This window comes from Antedon mediterranea, chromosome 3 (assembly GCF_964355755.1).
Source record: "Antedon mediterranea chromosome 3, ecAntMedi1.1, whole genome shotgun sequence".
NCBI lineage: Eukaryota > Metazoa > Echinodermata > Crinoidea > Comatulida > Antedonidae > Antedon > Antedon mediterranea.
The window spans coordinates 3,242,455-3,264,017 of record NC_092672.1 but is presented as its reverse complement, the minus strand read 5'-3'; the positions used below and the strand labels follow the sequence as shown (position 1 = coordinate 3,264,017).

Sequence of the window (21,563 nt, the reverse complement as noted above, 5' to 3'; positions counted from 1 at the left end):
TGGTAACCGACAGAAAACATACAAGGAGAACATTTTTATCATTCCGAGAACCATCGTCTACACTTCCTAGAGGGGGAGCGAGCGAAGCGAGCTCACCCTCTAGTTCATTTAATTATTTAAAATATTTGTCATGTAAATTTACTTATTTGGAAACGTCTTTGCCTCAATTAGAAAGCCCGAGGTCATCTGAACACCCGCCTTTTTTAGCGAAAAACTTTTAAAAGTTTTTGAACGTACAGGGGCGCTACCCTGAACTATGGAGCGCCAGTAGCGCAACACATTTTGTGTGTTTCTAAAGCTTCACACGCGTTCATTTTTTTATGTTATAATGCAACATGTTTAAAAATTCCGTGGCATACAATTGTTCAGTTGTGATAGTTGGCCAATACAGATCAATTACTGTACATAAAAATACAATAAATATAAAACTACTATTTGCATACACACAAACAACTGAAGTTCTGTTCGTACAGTTATTTCAGCAAAAAAACTGGCTTTATTGACGAAGAACACCGACTTATATATTTCTGATAAATAAGCCTTATACCAGAATAATTGTACTGTATTGTTATAATAATGTGTGGTTATGATCACATTAAGATAGGTTACGTAAACATACATTTATAAGAATAGGTTTATTATTTGTTACGCACTGTTGCTAAAATGAATGTGCAAATTGTGAACTGCTAAATCTGTGCCAGACTGTTTATACAGTATCTCATATTCTCTATTAAAAAATAATATATGATTTTTGTTCTAATGTATTTATGAGACAGTCACTGCAATAATAAACAATGTGTATTGTACCCAGAAAAGAGCTTGATATATAATTGCATAAACAGGTTAATAAAGAGTAAACAAAATGCAATTACTGCAGTAACTGCAGCAGAATAATACAGTATTGACATGATCTCAAACAAAAAATTCCAACTTAATTATAATAGTACATAGTACAAAAAAAAGGCCACTTTAAACATTTTTATTTCCCTTTTCATGAAGTCAATACAATGTTGTTGTTTGTCAAAAAGGAAATACATATTTTGTTAGGTGACCTGGCCATAATAAATCCGACGTTAAAGTAACTCCAAGGTATTTATAGTGGGACACCGTTTTGATTTGATTATTTAGGATGAAATATTGGAAAGAGTTGTTTTTCGAGCGGGTTATTTCCATGACTTTACATTTATCAGGATTGAGGGACATATGATTTGTTTCACCCCATTTAATGATAGAGTTGAGGTCAGCCTGTAAAAAGTCACAATCAACTGGGGATTTTATTACTCTATAGAGAACAGTGTCGTCAGCATATTTTGGCATGTGGGATGAGATCATGGTAGAAAGATCAGCAATATACATATTAAAACTACTACTGCTGATGCTTTCTTAACATTTACATCCTTTGTTTTCGCCGATATCCAGACTCTCAGAAAGGACTACTGAACTACTTACTTGGTCTCCATTCGCTTTCAGTTCTCACAAAATAAGTCGTATTTGTAGTATCGTCAACGACACGTTGAGTATCATCAGTAATTTGCGGCGATTTACAATTATCCATTGTGATAATTCCAGCAGCGTCTCTGGCAACAACGGCATTACATTCTCAGAAATAATCGTTTAAGCAGAGTAACTCAAGTTCTTTACCACATATTCCTTGATATCGATTGAACTATCAAAGGGTACCATTTCTATTACAAATATTGTTGCAGTTTATTCTTTGTATTATTGTGTATAGCAAATGTTCTGCGATAACATTTTAGATAGGCTACTGTACATACATCACTCTTGATAGGCTACTGTACATACATCACTCTTAGGCTACTGTACATACATCACTCTTTAATTATTTTGATGGGCCTTATGTACTTTTTTTCAGCAGTTTATATCAAAGCAGCCTGACGGATTTTACGAGTTATATTTTCATCGTTGTAACAATTCTCGTTTGGCTATATCATTCCAATTGTAACAAAGATATTAAAATAATAACACAAAATTAGGTTCAATCTCATCCTATTTATTTGTTATGAAGAGAGCACCCGTCACTGAAAACAATATAATGAAATCAAATAAATTCATGTTCTACACACTTCTTACGTTTTACAATAATTCTTACAAATTCACAGGTTTTAAACATTTAAATGTTTGTGCTATATACAAATCTATCGCTCAACCATATTATGAACAAAATACATTTTAAGCCATCAACATACCAAACATACATAAATTAATAATGGTATTTCCCAATAAGACAATCAAACTTAAATTGTATTTAAATATGTTTAAAGAATGGGAATTAAGTTATCACACAAGACTAAAGAAATAGGTTATAATTTACATTTAAAAAATCACATATATATTATTGACATGCACACCCACTAAGCAGTATCCTACCAATGCTATCAATTTACACTAATGTACAGTATTAGCATTAACATTATGAAACACAAAATATTCACAATTGTGTGCGGTGTGAAAATACATTAAGCAAACTGAACTGCTCTGTCAAATTAATAATCACAATTATACCCGGAAAATAAAGGTAATATTTAAAAAAAGACATTTTTTTTTACAACTAGCTCAAAATAGTAAAGTATTCCAAACTTTTGTATACAACTGGGCCAAAACAACCAAAATATTTTCTGTAGTATCACTCGCCTTTTCTTTTTATACCATTGATTCATATTGTCGTCGTTATCGGTATATGAATTAGCACAAATAATCTACAATTCATTCAGTACACACAAAACAGTAACTTTACAATCAAGAACTGTTCATCCCATCATTAGAATACTCCACAGTATTATTTTAGTCTACCTTAAGCTCTGTCTACACTATCAAACGTGCCCAAATATGGTCCATAAATGGGCACACATCACATTGTTTTTGTCACATAAAGTTTGATAGTGTAGATAGAGCTTAAGGTAGACTAAAATAATACTGTGGAGTATTCTAATGATGAACTATTAATAATTATTAAGATAATGTAACATGAATGGTTGACAACTAATATTTGCTAAAAATAGGTGAGTTCCAGACAGCTGAACTTGTTCTCTTCAAGTATCGTGCTCTTTTTTCCTTCACGCTCTGAAAGAAAAGTAACAAATTATTTTGTTTGTTAATAATTTATATATATACATATCAAGCAGACGGTCCGAGTTCGAGTCTCGGTTGGGGCGACTTTTGCCCATTCTCACAGATTTCCTCATCTTTATCGTTGCAAATTAATTAATTAAATTTCAGTATATCACCGGGCGGTTTAGAATTAATGTTCTTTGCCTGTTGTGTTTATATATATATATATATACAAATCTTTATATAATTGTCCACAATAATATTTACAGCAGAACAGAGGGTACATTATGCTATGTAACAACTGCAACAATATTAAATATTTATATTAATAAGTTTATACATGTAAGCAGTAGTAAAATGTTATTCACATTTTTGGTCATTTTTAAAGAAGTTTCCAAATACTTGATTACAGCTGTCTACACTATCAAATTAGTTTGACAAAAAACTGTGATGTACACAAATATGGTAGTGATATGCCCAAATATGGTAGCGATATCATTGTGTCCATATTTGGGTACATCACATTTTTTTGTCACATAATAATAGTGTAGACAGAGCTTTATACTGTACATACAGTCAAATGCTATTCAAATTTTTGAACATTTATAAAGAAGTTTCCGAATACTTGATAACTTACCTTGCAAATGTAATCATGGCGATGACGCTAAAAATGAATTCCAATGCAAGGAAAATAATTGGAATTACATTTAAAAAGACCTCAACAAGTAGCACGTATGTTTGCCACTTAAGGTAATACAAATAAACAAAGAAGACTGGTATGTATAACATCACTGATACACCAAGATAGGGTATCTTCTCTGTTAAATTACCCTCTGTCCCTAAAATAAAATAATTGAAATATGTAAAGTGAATAAGTTACTGGCATTCAATGCTTAATACTGTATGAACAAATATTGCAGACTTTTTATGAGGTATAATTTTCATTTTTTTTTCCAGTTCTTAAATCGATTTGGAGAAAACAAATGTTTAAAGTATAATTAAAACTGTATTAATTAATTAATAGATTTGATTTGCTTACCAATACAAATTCTGACTGTTTCAACAGCTAATAATATAAATAATAAAACAATTTCGTTTGCTAAGCTGGAACCAGGGAAAGGAAGTACATTGCCTACAGAACAAGTAATAAAAATAAACTGTTAAAATATAGACTACTGTATGAAATTAATTTGATACAAAAAATGGCACAAGCCTATGTTTGCAAGTTTGGATGAATTGAGAGAAGAGATCATGATTTGAAAGATAAATTTGAGTTACAAACTCAAACAATATTATAATTATATTGAATGTATCTACAATAGGCCTAGTTATATATAAAATGTTTCTCTTTTATACGGTGTACTCTAAATCAAAATTACTACACTACTCAATCATTTTTATTTATCAATTTAGTAAAAATGAGATGTTTTACGTACCTTTAAATACAAATATAAGAATTTCGCAAATCCAAAAGAATGCAAAATACCAACCATTAAAATACAAGAGTATTTGCAAAGGTAATGAAGAATTCTGTAATATGATTTGAGTTAAGTCTTCAAATGTCATTAATATTTACAAAAGGTACTGTATATTTATTTATTGAACCTGTCTATTTAGCCTAAAGTTATTATTATTGGCCTTATGTTATTACTATTAATATTTGGCCTAGCAGGGAGATGTAAATAAATAAAATAAAGAATAAAACAAACATAAAAAGCTCAAAACATTAATGGGTATTAATTTAACAATTAAATTTATTAAAAAAGGATACAATCTGTGTCCCTAAAAAAAAAAAAACAATGTTTGTTAGTACATAAAACTAGGTTAGGCATAGACCTACTGTAGCTAGACTGGCTTAGCTATAGATGGGAATATTATAGGTCTCTTTGACCTCTACTAATACAAGGTACTGTTTTACAGTACATCTACGTACAGTTCCTCTAAAACAGCCAATTCTGCGCTTTACACTTAAAATGAAACAAATGCAATTTTGAAATATGATTTTGAATTCAGTCCAAGACAAGGCATGAGTATCATGACATATATTTTTAGGTAACATAAGTAATGTACAAGTAAAATAATGAGAGGCAGTACGCATGATTCAATCTTGCAACAATATTGTACCAGTACACAAAACTAAATACATTGAAAGAACAACAAGTCACTTTTAAAAAGAAGGTATTTAAATAGTGCTTGATTACATAACACAATATCCATTGAAATAAAAGAACAATTGAGCTAGTCTTAAATAAGAATGGGAAATTACTTGCTGGAATGCAAAAGGTTGTTAACACTCCTTTCTCTAAGGTTTAATCATTTCAATTACTGGGCAAATTTTACAAAATCTATTAAGCATGTGATTGCCAGTCTCTGCTATTCATGCAATTATTAACAAATAATATTAACATACCTGTAGAAAATTAAGACATTTTTATATACAGTAAGACGTAAGCAAATAAATAATTATTTTGTTTCTATAATATCTAAACATTGCTTTAAAAATAAGACCAACCAGGGTTCCATTTTGGAACTACAGTACTGTACTGGGCTACCCCTGTACTGTAGATGTTTCTCTGAAGTGATCTTGTGATGGTGGTCTCTGTCTGGGAATGGAGAACTACAAACCCATAAACAAGCAAAACCTACCCTTTTGTCCCATCTCAAAGCCTTCAAAACCAATCGGAGGAGCTTCTGCCTTTTTTGTCTACCTTTTATCTTATTTCTAGACACAAACAGTATCCTATGATGTTAGCCAGTGAGTAAACGGAATGACGACGATCAGCTCATTGTTAAGTTTCTAAAATTGACGTACGTACTTATACAGCCAATGCGGACGTAAATTCCGACTGCTGCATGCTGTAATGCAACAGCTGTTGCTGACCTGTGTTTAATTTTGGTGACAAATACAAAAATTGCGCTTTTTTTCTTGCTTTCTTTCTTTCAGTCAAATGTTATATGGTAAACAATAAAAGCAATTGTTTTTGTATTATTGTGAGAAATAAAAGTTAGTTTTTCATGTCATGCATTCCTGAAGATGAACAAATAAAGTTCGAAAGTGAATTATAACATGTGCAAAGTTGCCTGATCACTTTATCGTCGTTTGTTTTTCATTAAGTTCAGTAGATTTCGTATGTCGAATTCAAAGGTTCAAACATTTGTAACTGGGCACATTTATAAGTTGTAATACATATACAATCAAATTATAAGGTGAAGTGAATCGAACCTAAAAACAACGTAGGAGGGCAAATCGATTAATTGATAATCAACACCAGTTGCATTTAATTAGTGGCATGCACTCAATCAAAGCATCAAGATATTAAACATCATAAAAGATGAATTGATTATTTTCCAACTCCTTCAACCATCGAAGTATATTTTCTTTGATAAGCAATGTTTTAATTACATCAGCACTGAATTACATATTATCAGGAATAATCTTTGATATACATATTAACTGTTCACGTGTATAATACCTTTTTCTTTGCAATTTTGAAACAAAAGCAAATTATTAAAAAATATTGCACTATTTGTATTGTTTCGTAAATGAATTAATTTAAAAGAATGTGGTGTATATCATAATATTTAGGTTATAAGTGAAAGCAATCAAATCTCTTTAGGATATTTTGGTGGCTCTGGAAAGAGAGCCGTTTGGTTTTTGGTCGTAAATGTTTTACTTCTTTGCAGCTGCCTTCTTTGGTGGTTTTGAAGCCTTTTTAGCTTTCGGCTTTTTGGGCTTTTGGGCTTCTTGCTGTCGATGTAAGTTGGGTGAGCAGCAGGCTTTTGCTGCAGCCTTCTTAGTTTTAGTTTTGTCAGCCATCTTAGATAAGTAACACCCTTGAGCACGAATCAAATAGCAGGTTAAAATATGATAAGTCCAAAATTGAAAGCTAGCTCTATTGATGTTGCGGACCTATACTAAAGCAACCGTGTTGTTTCCCATACCGCCTTTTTTGTGTTGGATTGTTTAAAATGATTCTTAACAATGAAAATTGTGTTTGATTGGCTTAATATTGTGGCTAAAACAATATTATTCAGTTGAAAACCAACATTGATGAAACCGCCACTAACAGGTTGAATCTAAACATAATAAACTATAAAGATACGTTCAAATAAGCAACAATAACAAACAAAAATCGCAACATTATAAAGATTTAACAATTTTACCCTTAAATACATTTAAACTATCATAAAATAAATCAATATCCAAACAGGTAACAAGTAACCTATTACATGTCTTATAAATGACTAACAGTATTCCAGGTGGGTCGCACGACTGAACGGTACAACTTATTATCAATTAAAACTCCTAAATCCCTTTGAAAATTAACACAATCTAATTCCTGATCATTCAAATATTTGGTTAAAATAGGCTTTGTTTTCAGTCCATCCCACAAGAGAATTCATATCTTCTTGCAGCAGAAGAGCGTCGTCAGGTGAAGAGATTACTTTAAACAACTTAAGGTAGGCCTAATCAGCAAACAGAAGTGATTGTGAAAACTTAAAAACAGAAGGAAGGTCATTAAGATACAAATTAAAAAGCAAGGGACCAATAATTGACCCCTGCAGAACCCCAGAAAGTACAGGGAGCCACAAATAATCTGAAAACCATTTAAGAAGATTCCCTTTCAAACCAATCTTAAAAACAAGTAAATCACGAGGAACCGAGTCAGTGTAGACCACATCGCATTGCTTCTTACTATTCAAAGCATTGTACGCTGTAGAATGAAGCAATGCGAGGTTTAGGAGTTTTAATTGATAGTAAGTTAAATTTTTGTTTGCATATTAATTATGTTGTATCTAAGGAAAATAGAATGCTGGGTTTGTTATGGAGCCAGGATCTGTCAAGGGGGGGTTCGCACACTAAGTATTTGGGTCACCCCACCCCCATACCTACCCCCCCCTGGGGTGGGGCCTGAGGCGAAGCAAATTTTGTTAAATGACACCCTTAGATATGGCCGGAAAAGACACTCTCATGCAGCATGCTACCAATGAGCAAAACGATCGTACTTGGACTCGTGGACTATTTAAACGATAACATTTTTGTTGCCGTATGTTAGATGCGCGTGCTCTGTGCGGAACCGCCGATTGTTAGATCATTTTACTCGATATTTTGTTTTGCGTTCAAGTTCAATGCGAACGTACGTCTAGGAGAAAAATAATCGGATGCCATAATGTGAACTACAGTACATGATACCATAGATATTATAGTGTAAAATATTAATATTCACTATAATCCTCTATGATACATTATACTTCATAGCCACACATAAATACTGATGTATGTCGGAAGGCTATATACTTTATGCATGCTGCCTGACTGCCAGTGATCTAAACAATTGGGGGTGTCACGAAAGCTCAGACCACGAAAGCTCAGACCCCCTAAGACCTAAGATCACGAAAGCTAAGACCCAACACCTAAGATTACAAATACTAAGATATACTACAGCTTAAAAACAATACTTGTTTTTCCATACATAATTTTAAACACAGTGTAGGTTTCATTTATTACCATAAATATAATTTAATACTACCGCAAAACATAGATAAACTCACATTATTTTCGCCCGTTGAGTAAATGTATATTTTTTCTTTACAACAAACAAACTTGACGGGTTGTTTGTTGGTATATATTTACTCCATTGTGTTGGTTCAGAGGATGTTTTTCTTACGCACCTGCCTTTCTTGTATTTTGACTCCAAATTTGTTGACTAACTTTATCCTGAACACCACACATTAAAATTAGGACTTATAAGTACTTTCAGAAGGAGAAACACATAATAACAAATAAATAAATCCTTTAAATTGATGATTTTACAGATGTGTTTCTTTGTATACTGTAATGTAACTCCTCGAGCTCCCCATGCTCAATGTTTTTGTTTCTATGGAGCGCCAAAAGAGCAACAATAATAGTACAAGTATAAAAACAGAAAGAAAACGAAACAAAAAAACTTATCATGATTTTTAAATTAAAATTTATTTGCCAGTATTTATTTCTTCGTACTTGCATGATTATACTATTATCATTACAATTTTAATTTTACATTGTTCCATCCACACTGTAGATGGACTCCACAGAGTTTTCAGCCCTCTATATAATTTTTGCTCTTTTGACGTTCCATAGAAACAAAAACATTGAACATGGCCCATGGGGTAGGCCTACTGTACTGTAGGCTAGTCATTTTGTGTGCGAGAAAAACGTCTGTAAAATCATCAATTTAAAAATGTATTTGTTACTTTTTATACGGTGATTCTTTTTCATGAAAGTGCCAATTCTAAGGTGTGGTATTCAGAATAAATGTTAGGAGTTAAAATACAAGGCAGGTGCGAAAGATAAATATTTGTAATCTTAGGTGTTGGGTCTTAGCTTTCGTGATCTTAGGTCTTAGGGGGTCTGAGCTTTCGTGGTCTGAGTTTTCGTGACACCCAAACAATTGGTACGCAGTTGTCTGGCGGTGTCCTTTCCTTTGTACGAATCGTTCGTCCCCCAGCTCGCTGTGAGACGCGTCAATATCATGTTGAATGCAGGGACCAAACATTTATTTTTCAGGTTAAAATCGGCAATTCATTTGCAACTCTTAGAAATTTACAGGAACTGTAGATTCATGGGCAATGGTGGAGCATTAACATCATTGTACCGTTCAGTCGTGTCGTGGGGTGTCACGAAAGCTCAGACCACGAAAGCTCAGACCCCCTAAGACCTAAGATTACGAAAGCTAAGACCCAACACCTAAGATTACCAATATTTATCTTTCGCACCTGCCTTGTATTTTAACTCCCAACATTTATTCTGAATACCACACCTTAGAATTGGCACTTTCATGAAAAAGAATCACATAAAAAGTAACAAATACATTTTTAAATTGATGATTTTACAGACGTTTTTCTCGCACACAAAATGACTAGCCTACAGTACAGTAGGCCTACCCCATGGGCCATGTTCAATGTTTTTGTTTCTATGGAACGTCAAAAGAGCAAAAATTATATAGAGGGCTGAAAACTCTGTGGAGTCCATCTACAGTGTGGATGGAACAATGTAAAATTGTAATGATAATAGTATAATCATGCAAGTACGAAGAAATAAATACTGGCAATTAAATTTTAATTTAAAAATCATGATAAGTTTTTTTGTTTCGTTTTCTTTCTGTTTTTATACTTGTACTATTATTGTTGCTCTTTTGGCGCTCCATAGAAACAAAAACATTGAGCATGGGGAGCTCGAGGAGTTACATTGTCATCACAGTATACAAAGAAACACATCTGTAAAATCATCAATTTAAAGGATTTATTTATTTGTTATTATGTGTTTCTCCTTCTGAAAGTACTTATAAGTCCTAATTTTAAAGTGTGGTGTTCAGGATAAAGTTAGTCAACAAATTTGGAGTCAAAATACAAGAAAGGCAGGTGCGTAAGAAAAACATCCTCTGAAGCAACACAATGGAGTAAATATATACCAACAAACAACCCGTCAAGTTTGTTTGTTGTAAAGAAAAAATATACATTTACTCAACGGGCGAAAATAATGTGAGTTTATCTATGTTTTGCGGTAGTATTAAATTATATTTATGGTAATAAATGAAACCTACTGTGTTTAAAATTATGTATGGATAAACAAGTATTGTTTTTAAGCTGTAGTATATCTTAGTATTTGTAATCTTAGGTGTTGGGTCTTAGCTTTCGTGATCTTAATTCTTAGGGGGTCTGAGCTTTCGTGGTCTGAGCTTTCGTGACACCCTTCAGTCGTGCGCCCCACCTGGAATACTGTTCAGTCATTTTTAATTCAATTTCTTGTACACAATCTCAGCGTATTTATATGATTATTTTGATTTTTTATACAACTCATTCAATTCTGTTTATGATTGTCCTCTTGCTCGCAGCAAGTGTTTGCTTCACGTTCCTTGTGGTCGTGTTGAATGCACAAAACTAGGTATTTTCAGGGATTACCTAACACATGTAATAGGTTACTTGTTTGGATATTGATTTATTTTATGATAGTTTACATGTATAATGCATTTAAGGGTAAAATTGTTAAATCTCTATAATGTTGCGATTTTTGTTATGTTATTGTTGCTTATTTGAATGTATCTTTACAGTTTATTATGTTTAGATTCAACCTGTTAGTGGCGGTTTCATCACTGTTGGTTGTCAACTGAATAAGATTGTTTTAGCAACAATTCTTAGCCAATAACAAACACAATTTTTGTAAAAATAATTTTAAACATTCCAACACAAAAAGGCGGTCTGGGAAACAACACGGTTGCTTTAATATAGGTCCGCAACATCAATATGCTAGCTTTCAATTTTGGACTTTATCATATTTATCATAATTAAACATTCCAACACAAAAAGGCGGTCTGGGAAACAACATAGTTGCTTTAGTATAGGTCCGCAACATCAATATAGCTAGCTTTCAATTTTAGACTTTTATCTTATTTTAACCTGCTATTTGATCCGTGCTCAAGGGTGTTACTTATCTAAGATGGCTGACAAAACTAAAACTAAGAAGGCTGCAGCAAAAGCCTGCTGCTCACTTACATCGACATGATTTCGACAGCAAGAAGCCCAAAAAGCCGAAAGCTAAAAAGGTTTCAAAACCACCAAAGAAGGCAGCTGCAAAGAAGTAAAACATTTACGAAAAACCAAACAGCTCTTTCCAGAGCCACCAAAATATCCTAAAGAGATTTGATTGCTTTCACGTATAACCTAAATATTATGATATACACCACCACATTCGTTTAAATTAATTCATTTACGAAACACTACAAATAGTGCAATATTTTTTAATAATTTGCATTTAAAATTGCAAAGAAAAATACACGTGAACAGTTAATATGTCAACAGTCAAAGATGATTCATGATAATATGTAATTCAGTGCTGATGTAATTAAAACATCAAAGAAAATATACTTCGATGGTTGAAGGAGTTGGAAAATAATCAATTCATCTTTTATTATGTTTAATATCTTGATGCTTTGATTGAGTGCATGCCACTAATTAAATGCAACTGGTGTTGATTATCAATTAATCGATTTGTCCTCCTACGTTGTTTTTAGGTTCGATTTGATAGCTATTCACTTCACCTTATAATTTGATTGTATATTTATTACAATTTATAAATAATGCCCAGTTACAAATGTTTGAACCTTTGATTTCGACAAACGAAATCTACTGAACTGAATGAAAAACAAACGACGATAAAGTGAGGCAAGGCAATGTTGCACATGTTATAGGCCTAAATTCACTTTCGAACTTTATTTGTTCATCTTCAGGAATGCATGACATGAAAAACAAACTTTTATTTCTCACAATAATACAAAAACAATTGCTTTTATTGTTTATATAACATTTGACAGAAAGAAAGAAAGCAAGCAAAAAAGCGCAATTTTTGTATTTGTCACCAAAATTAAACACAGGTCAGCAACAGCTGTTGAATTACAGCATGCAGCAGTCGCAATTTACGTCCGCATTGGCTGTATAAGTACGTACGTCAATTAATGAGCTGCTGCGCGCTGTGTTAATCGTCGTCACACTACGTTTACTCACTGGCTAGCATCATAGGATACTGTTTAGAAATAAGATAAAAGGTAGACAAAAACCTCCGATTGGTTTTGAAGGCTTTGAGATGGCACAAAAGGGTAGGTTTTGCTTGTTTATGGGTTTGTAGTTCTCCTTTCCCAGACAGAGACCACCATCACAAAATCACTTCAGAGAAAACATCTACAGTACAGTACTGTAGTTCCAAAATGGAACCCTGGTTGGTCTTATTTTAAAGCAATATCATTGAAACAAAATAATTAATTATTTGCTTAGCCTACTTAATACTGTATATAAAAATAGACTGGCAATCACATGCTTAATAGATTTTGTAAAATTTGCCCAGTAATTGAAATGATTAAACCTTAGAGAAAGGAGTGTTACCAACCTTTTGCATTCCAGCAAGTAATTTCCCATTCTTATTTAGACTAGCTCAATTGTTCTTTTATTTCAATAGATATTGTGTTATGTAATCAAGCAGTATTTAAATAACTTCTTTTTAATAGTGACTTGTTCTTCTTTCAATGTATTTAGTCTTTTTAGTTTTGTGTACTGGTACAATATTGTTGCAAGATTGAATCATACGTACTGCCTCTCATTATTTTACTTGTACATTACTATGTTACCTAAAAAAAATATTTCATGATACTCATGCCTTGTCTTGGAATGAATTCAAAATCATATCTCAAAATTGCATTTGTTTCTTTTTAAGTGTAAAGCGCAGAATTGGAACTGTAGATGTACTGTAAAACAGTACCTTGTATTAGTAGAGGTCAAAGAGACCTATAGCTATAGCTAAGCCAGTCTAGCTACAGTAGGCCTACTGTATGTCTAACCTAGTTTTATGTACTAACAAACATTGTTTTTTTTTTATTTAGGGAAGAAAACACAGACTGTATCCTTTTTTAATAAATTTAATTTTTAAATTAATAACCATTAATGTTTTGAGCTTTTTATGTTTTATTCTTTATTTTATTTATTTACATCTCCCTGCTATGCCAACTATTAATATTAATAAAATAAGGCCAATATGAATAACTTTAGGCTAAATTGACAGGTTCAATAAATAAATATACAGTACGTGTCGTAAATAATAAATGACATTTAAGAAGACTTAACTCAAATCATATTACAGAATTCTTCATTACCTTTGCAAATACTCTTGTATTTCAATGGTTGGTATTTTGCATTCTTTTGGATTTGCGAAATTCTTATATTTGTATTTAAAGGTACGTAAAATATCTCGTTTTTACTAAATTGATAAATAAAAATGATTGAGTAGTGTAGTAATTTTGATTTAGAATACACTGTATAAAAGAGAAACATTTTATAACTAACTAGGCCTATTGTAGATACATTCAATAATTATAATATTGTTTGAGTTTGTTACACAAATTTATCTTTCAAATCATGATCTCTTCTCTCAAACTTGCAAACATAGGCCTGTGCCATTTTTTGTATCAAATTAATGTTATACAGTAGTGTATATTTTAACAGTTTGTTTTTATTACTTGTTCTGTAGGCACACTATTTCCTTACCCTGGTTTCTATTTAGCAGGCGACATTGTTTTATTATTTGCATTAATACCTGTTGAAACAGTCAGAATTTTTATTGGTAAGCAAATCGAATCTATTAATTAACAGTTTTAATCAAATTTTTAACATTTGTTTTCTCCCAAATGGTTTAAGAACTGAAAAAAAAATGAAAATTATACCTCATAAAAAAAGTCTACAATGTTTGTTCATATTAAGCATTGAATGCCAGTAACAAATTTATTCACTTTACATATTTCATTTATTTTAGGGAAAAAGGGTAATTTAACAGAGAAGCTACCGCATCTTGGTGTATCATTGGCGTTATGCGTACCAGTCTTCTTTGTTTATATGTATTACCTTAAATGGCAACCATACGTGCTACGTGTTGAGCTCATTTTAAATGTAATTCCAATTATTTTCCTTGCATTGGAATCCATTTTTAGCATCATCACCATGATTAGATTTGCAATGTAAGTTATCAAGTGTTTGGAAACTTCTTTATAAATGTTCAAAAATTTGAATAGCATTTTACTGTATGTATAAAGCTCTGTGTCTACACTGTCAAACTTTATGTGACAAAAAATTGTGATGTACCCAAATATGGACACAATGATATTGCTACCATATTTAAGCATATCACTACCATATTTGTGTACATCACAGTTTTTTGTCAAACTAATTTGATAGTGTAGACAGAGCTGTAATCAAGTCTTTGGAAACTTCTTTATGAATGACCAAAAATGTGAATAGCATTTTACTACTGTTTTTTATATGTATAAGTTTATTAATATAAATACTTAATATTGTTGCAGTTGTTGCATTGCATAATGTACCCTCTGTTCTGCTGGAAATATTATTGTGGAAAATTATATAAAGATTTGTGTGTATATATATATATATATAAACACAATAGGCAAAGAACATTAATTCTAAACCGCCCGGTGATATACCGAAATTTAATTAATTAATTTGCAACGATAAAGATGAGGAAATCTGTGAGAATGGGAAAAAGTCGCCCCAACTGAGACTCGAACTCGGACCGTCTGCTTGATATGTATATATATAAATTATTAAATTATTTTGTTTGATGGTCCTTTGCAAAGCATTAGAATATATTTATATATACTGTATATATATATATACACAAGACCATCAAACAAAATAATTTGTTACTTTTCTTTCAGAGCGTGAAGGAAAAAAAGAGCACGATACTTGAAGAGAACAAGTTCAGCTTTCTGGAACTCACCTATTTTTAGCAAATATTAGTTGTCAACCATTCATGTTACATTATCTTAATAATTATTAATAGTTCATCATTAGAATACTCCACAGTATTATTTTAGTCTACCTTAAGCTCTATCTACACTATCAAACTTTATGTGACAAAAACAATGTGATGTGTGCCCATTTATTGACCATATTTGGGCATACCCCTATCATATTTGGGCACGTTTGATAGTGTACCCAGTTGTATACAAAGGTTTGGAATACTTTACTGTTTTGAGCTAGTTGTACAAAAAATGTCTTTATTTAAATATTATCTATTAATATTAAATATTTTCCGGGTATAATTATGTTTGGTATGTTGATGGCTTAAAATGTATTTTGTTCATAATAGGGTTGAGTGATAGATTTGTATATAGCACAAACATTTAAATGTTTAAAACCTGTGAATTTTTAATTGTGTAGAACATGAATTTATTTGATTTCATTATATTGTTTTCAGTGACGGGTGCTCTCTTCATAACAAATAAATAGGATGAGATTGAACCTAATTTTGTTTGTATATAGCACAAACATTTAAATGTTTAAAACCTGTGAATTTTTAATTGTGTAGAACATGAATTTATTTGATTTCATTATATTGTTTTCAGTGACGGGTGCTCTCTTCATAACAAATAAATAGGATGAGATTGAACCTAATTTTGTGTTATTATTTTAATATCTTTGTTACAATTGGAATGATATAGCAAAACGAGAATTGGTTACAACGATGAAAATATAACTCGTAAAATCCGTCAGGCTGCTTTGATATAAACTGCTGAAAAAAAGTACATAAGGCCATCACATCAAAATAATTAAACAAGTAAAGAGTGATGTATGTACAGTAGCCTATCTAAAATGTTATTGCAGAAAATTTGCTATACACAAAGAATAAGCTGCAACAATATTTTTAAAATTTGTAATAGAAATGGTACCCTTTGATAGTTCAATTGATATCAAGGAATATGTGGTAAAGAACTTGAGTTACTCTGCTTAAACGATTATTTCTGAGAATGTAATGCCGTTGCCAGAGACGCTGCTGGAATTATCACAATGGATAATTGTAAATCGCCGCAAATTACTGATGATACTCAACGTGTCGTTGACGATACTACAAATAGGACTTATTTTGTGAGAACTGAAAGCGAATGGAGACAAAGTAAGTAGTTCAGTAGTCCTTTCTGAGAGTCTGGATATCAGCGAAAACAAAGGATGTAAATGTTAAGAAAGCATCAGCAGTAGTAGTTTTAATATGTATGTTGCTGATTTTTCTACCATGATCTCATCCCACATGCCACAATATGCTGACGACACTGTTCTCTGTTGTCAAATATATTGCATTATTTTTATACAGTATTACACAGTATGAAACTTATGGTTTATACAGATATTTTAAATAAAAATATTTCCTCTGGTAGTACAGCAAAATTGAGGTACAATGCACCTTTCAATACAAATGTTTGATTTATAGCACTGCTTGTAGACATCATTAAAACCAGGGAAAAGCGTCAGTATTTATTCTAAAAAACAATTGATGCAAATATCAACTGCGTATCTTATTTCATTAATTAATTATTTTAATTATAATTTGGCGAATATATTATGATATTATAATCATTCGTCACACGAAGCGTCGAATATCGATTCGTCACTTCGTGTGAGTAAAACGCACACACTGTTTACGCGCCTCAAAAACGGCGAATATGCAATTCGTCACTAATTGCATGTGATCTGATTGGTTTATTGCATATCTGGGACATTCCATTATTTGATGGCCAATTTTCAGTCCCGCGCGAAGTTAGATTGAGCATAGGCCTAGATTATAGAAAATTGAACAGTATTTTATTATTATTATTATTATTATTATTTATTGCCAAAAACCAGTTACAAACAAACAAAAACACAGAAACTAAGGGAGTAGGCAGGAACCTAAAAGTGAACCTAATCAGTATAACGAGAGTTCAGGTTCCGTACTCCCAAAATAACAAAAATGATATAAAATAAACTATATAAAAATATTTAAATAACAAATAACATTTTACCCAGTAAAACTGATTTATGTGTTATTGATAAATTATTTAGTAAGCTAATAATATATAAACTAGATTCGCTCGCGTACCATCTTGTCTCTCTAGCCTGTCTCTCTAGCCTGTCTGGCCTGTTTATCTGTATAGCCTGTCTGTCTAGCCTGTCTGTCTTGACAGACAGACAGACAGTCTAGACATTTCAGACAGACAGTCTAGACAGACAGACAGTCTAGACAGACAGACAGTCCAGTCTAGACAGACAGACAGTCTAGACAGACAGACAGTCTAGACAGACAGACAGTCTAGACAGACAGTCTAGACAGACAGACAGTCTAGACAGTCTAGACAGTAGACAGTTCAGACTGACAGTCTAGACAGACAGTCTAGACAGTTCAGACAGACAGTCTAGACAGATAGACAGTTCAGACAGACAGACAGTATAGCCAGACAGACAGTTCAGACAGGCTAGAGAGCCTAGACAGACATGCTTAGAGGCTAGACAGACAGGCTAGACAGACAAGCTAGACAGACAGGCTAGACAGACAGGCTAGACAGTTCAGACAGACAGTCTAGACTGTTCAGACAGACAGACAGTCTAGACAGTTCAGACAGGCTAGAGAGCCTAGACAGACATGCTATAGAGGCTAGACAGACAGGCTAGACAGACAAGCTAGACAGACAGGCTAGACAGACAGGCTAGAGGGAGGGGCTACACATGCTAGACAGGCTAGACAGACAGACTAGACAGACAGTCTATAGAGGCTACACAGAAAGGCTAGACAGACAGGCTTGAGAGCCTAGACAGACATGCTATAGAGGCTACCACATCTTGGTGTATCATTGGCGTTATGCGTACCAGTCTTCTTTGTTTATATAAATGGCAACCATACGTGCTACGTGTTGAGCTGATTTTAAATGTAATTCCAATTATTTTCCTTGCATTTGAATTAATTTTTAGCCTCATCGCCATGATTACATTTGCAAGGTAAGTTATCTAGTGTTCGGAAACTTCTTTATAAATGTTCAAAAATTTGAATAGCATTTGACTGTATGTATAAAGCTCTGTCTACACTATTAAACTTTATGTGACAAAAAAATGTGATGTACCCAAATATGGACACAATGATATCGCTACCAAAAATGTGAATAGCATTTTACTACTGCTTATATGTATAAGTTTATTAATATAAATACTTAATATTGTTGCAGTTGTTACATAGCATAATGTACCCTCTGTTCTGCTGTAAATATTATTGTGGAAAATTATATAAAGATTTGTATTTATATATATATATATATATATAATATAAATTATTAAATTATTTTGTTTGATGGTCCTTTGCAAAGCATTAGAATATATTTAAGATCAAATAAGTTAAAACTGCCTCAATATAGATTTATTTTAACGACATGTTTCGGGCATAGCCCATCATCAGGTGAAAAGAATTGTAACAAAGGATAACATATATAAGTCACAAAATTACATAATAAAACAAATCAACCAATCAAAGATGTTAACAAACAAAAGGCATAGTTATAAAGGCACGCCTCCAAAAGCTATGGTGTACAAAGCAGGAATGGTTGCTTATAAAGCAGGAAATTTAAAACAAAGACAAAAGCTTCAAGTGTAAATAATTGTTAATATGTGAATGTCTCTGGCAAAATTAATGTTTAAAGGATCTAAATTGTACATTTATGCCGGTAGGGGCAAGAGTGCCAAGCTTTACAATTATTCTTTCTTCTATAATTCTACGAGATGTCTCAGAACCATTACATACTTTAACACCAGAAATAGTAATATCCGAAAGGGAATGCTCATTATTACAAAAATGGGTGGCTACAGGTAATCCGGGAGTCTTTAGTTTAATAGACCTTAAATGTTCTACAAACCTATCACCTAACCTGCGTTTAGTTTCACCAATATAAAGCATATTACATTTAGTACACGAAATACAATAAACTAGATTTCTAGTGGTGCACGTAATACGATCTGTGATCACATAATTACCAGAAGGTCCTACTATTTGGTTTGAACATGAAACGTAATTACATGTCGAACATCTATTTCTATTACATTTGAATGTTCCAATTGATTCATTACCTTTGTTTTGTAATTTAGATTTAACTAAAGTGTCTTTAATGCTTTGATCACGTCTGTAAGCTATCATGGGTGGTTCTTGAAAAATATCTTTTGTAGCGGATTTATCTTCAGTCAAAATTGAAAAGTTATCGCGAACAATGTTAATAACCTTCTTATTCATAGGATGATACGTGAGGACTAGAGGTATGCGGTCACAAGCATTTGTATTATGTGTAGGTTGCAATGTGTCCTCGTGCGTTAACTGGCAAACTTTTCTTAGAGATTTCACAGTAATGTCAGATGGATATTCGCGTGCATTGAAAAAATCGATCATCTCAGATGCTTTGATGTTAAAGTCATCATCATCGCTACATAAACGTCGAAGTCTAACAAGTTGCGAATACGGTATAGCATTCTTACAAGCTAGAGGATGCGAAGAGTTGTAATTTAGATAAGTGTGCGCGTCAGTATCTTTGTAGTGGACGGATGTAGAAAGACCAGGTTTATCAATAGATAAACTAATATCAAGGAAAGGCACACACTTGTCAGAAATTTCATGAGTAAACTTTATAGCAGGATGAAAATTGTTCACAAAGTTAATGAACTCATTAAGTTCATCTAAAGTTCCCGACATAACACCAACACAATCATCAATATACCGTTTGAATAAATCTGGTTTCTTTCCCTTATAATCTCGTAACACATTCTGCTCAAAATACCCCATAAAGAGGCAAGCAAAGTTAGGTCCCATTTTTGTACCCATGCTTATCCCAGAAACTTGCCGAAAAAACTTTCCATTGAAGTTGAAGGCTGTAGTATTAAGTACAAGTTCAGCGAGACGTAGTATTGTCGATGCGGGATATTTAATTGAATTAGAATATATTTATATATATATGCAAGACCATCAAACAAAATAATTTAATAATTTGTTACTTTTCTTTCAGAGCCGAGTCTTACTGATGAGAATCAATGAATTGTTTTCTGAAGACAAGATACATGGTATTGCCAACTTTAATGAGTAAAATGTTCATAAAACAAATTGTTGAATGAAAAACAATTTTTGAGAAAATCAATCCCCTAAAATTTTAAAAAGGAATGCAGTATTAGATATATTTATTTATTAATTTTTTTTTCGGTATATTAAAAATACATTACAAAATGACAGTCATGGACTGAAATGAATTGCATTACAAATATGTAAAAATTAGTTAAAATTGCTATAAAAATAGAAACATCCTATTACAATTAAATATCGTACCATGAATTATAAAAACATGAATAAAAACCTCAAAACATTCACTTATTAAATATCTTAAAAATACTGGGGTAAAAAAAAAGCTGGTGGTGCCTATTAATAATGTTATATGGTAAACAATAAAAGTAATTGTTTTTGTATTATTGTGAGAAATAAAAGTTGGTTTTTCATGTCATGCATTCCTGAAGATGAACAAATAAAGTTTGAAAGTGCAACGTTGCCTCACTTTATCGTCGTTTGTTTTATATTGTCATAGATAAAATTATTGGTTGAGCCTCCAGCTCAGTTCAGTAGATTTAACTTTTCGTTTGTCGAAATCAAAGGTTCAAACATTTGTAACTGGGCATTATTTATACATTATAATAAATATAGGACTACCGTTTATGTATACAGTAATTTACAATCAAATTACTGTATACCCGTCTGCATATAAGGTGAACTGAATAGCTATCCAATCGAACCTAAAATCAACGTAGGAGGGCAAATCGATTAATTGATAATCAACACCAGTTGCATTTAATTAGTGGCATGCACTCAATCAAAGCATCAAGATATTAAACATCATAAAAGATGAATTGATTATTTTCCAACTCCTTCAACCATCGAAGTATATTTTCTTTGATAAGCAATGTTTTAATTACATCAGCACTGAATTACATATTATCAGGAATAATATTTTATATACATATTAACTGTTCACGTGTATAATAGCTTTTTCTTTGCAATTCTAAATGCAAATTATTAAAAAATATTGCACTATTTGTATTGTTTCGTAAATGAATTAATTTAAAAGAATGTGGTG

The 21,563-nt window shown here is 32.2% G+C and overlaps 2 protein-coding genes across 2 annotated transcripts; one reads left to right on the top strand and one right to left on the bottom strand.

Moving 5' to 3' along the window:
* Positions 1-3,051: 3,051 nt before the first annotated feature.
* Positions 3,052-6,886, bottom strand: LOC140043557 (transmembrane protein 216-like). Its single transcript, XM_072088081.1, has 7 exons — positions 6,744-6,886; positions 5,886-5,950; positions 4,841-4,851; positions 4,506-4,599; positions 4,109-4,201; positions 3,707-3,908; positions 3,052-3,081 (listed from the first exon to the last, which is right to left on the bottom strand). The coding sequence occupies exons 1-7, from the start codon at positions 6,884-6,886 to the stop codon at positions 3,075-3,077; spliced, it is 615 nt and encodes a 204-aa protein (XP_071944182.1). The 3' UTR covers positions 3,052-3,074.
* A 5,693-nt stretch (positions 6,887-12,579) lies between these two features.
* Positions 12,580-16,012, top strand: LOC140044554 (transmembrane protein 216-like). Its single transcript, XM_072089117.1, has 6 exons — positions 12,580-12,701; positions 13,479-13,495; positions 13,736-13,829; positions 14,123-14,215; positions 14,405-14,606; positions 15,321-16,012. Exons 1-6 carry the CDS (start codon positions 12,689-12,691, stop codon positions 15,325-15,327), a joined length of 426 nt encoding a protein of 141 aa, XP_071945218.1. The 5' UTR covers positions 12,580-12,688; the 3' UTR covers positions 15,328-16,012.
* Positions 16,013-21,563: the final 5,551 nt, after the last annotated feature.

Coding starts and splice junctions, on each gene's coding strand:
- LOC140043557 (XM_072088081.1), bottom strand. CDS start 6,886: ATGGCTGACAAAACTAAAACTAAGAAGGCTGCAGCAAAAGCCTGCTGC. Junction 5,951..6,743: donor AAGAAGGCAGCTGCAAAGAA/GTAAAACATTTA, acceptor AATTAAACACAG/GTCAGCAACAGCTGTTGCAT. Junction 4,202..4,505: donor TCTTATATTTGTATTTAAAG/GTACGTAAAACA, acceptor CTTGTTCTGTAG/GCAATGTACTTCCTTTCCCT.
- LOC140044554 (XM_072089117.1), top strand. Junction 13,830..14,122: donor TCTTATATTTGTATTTAAAG/GTACGTAAAATA, acceptor CTTGTTCTGTAG/GCACACTATTTCCTTACCCT. Junction 14,216..14,404: donor AACAGTCAGAATTTTTATTG/GTAAGCAAATCG, acceptor CATTTATTTTAG/GGAAAAAGGGTAATTTAACA.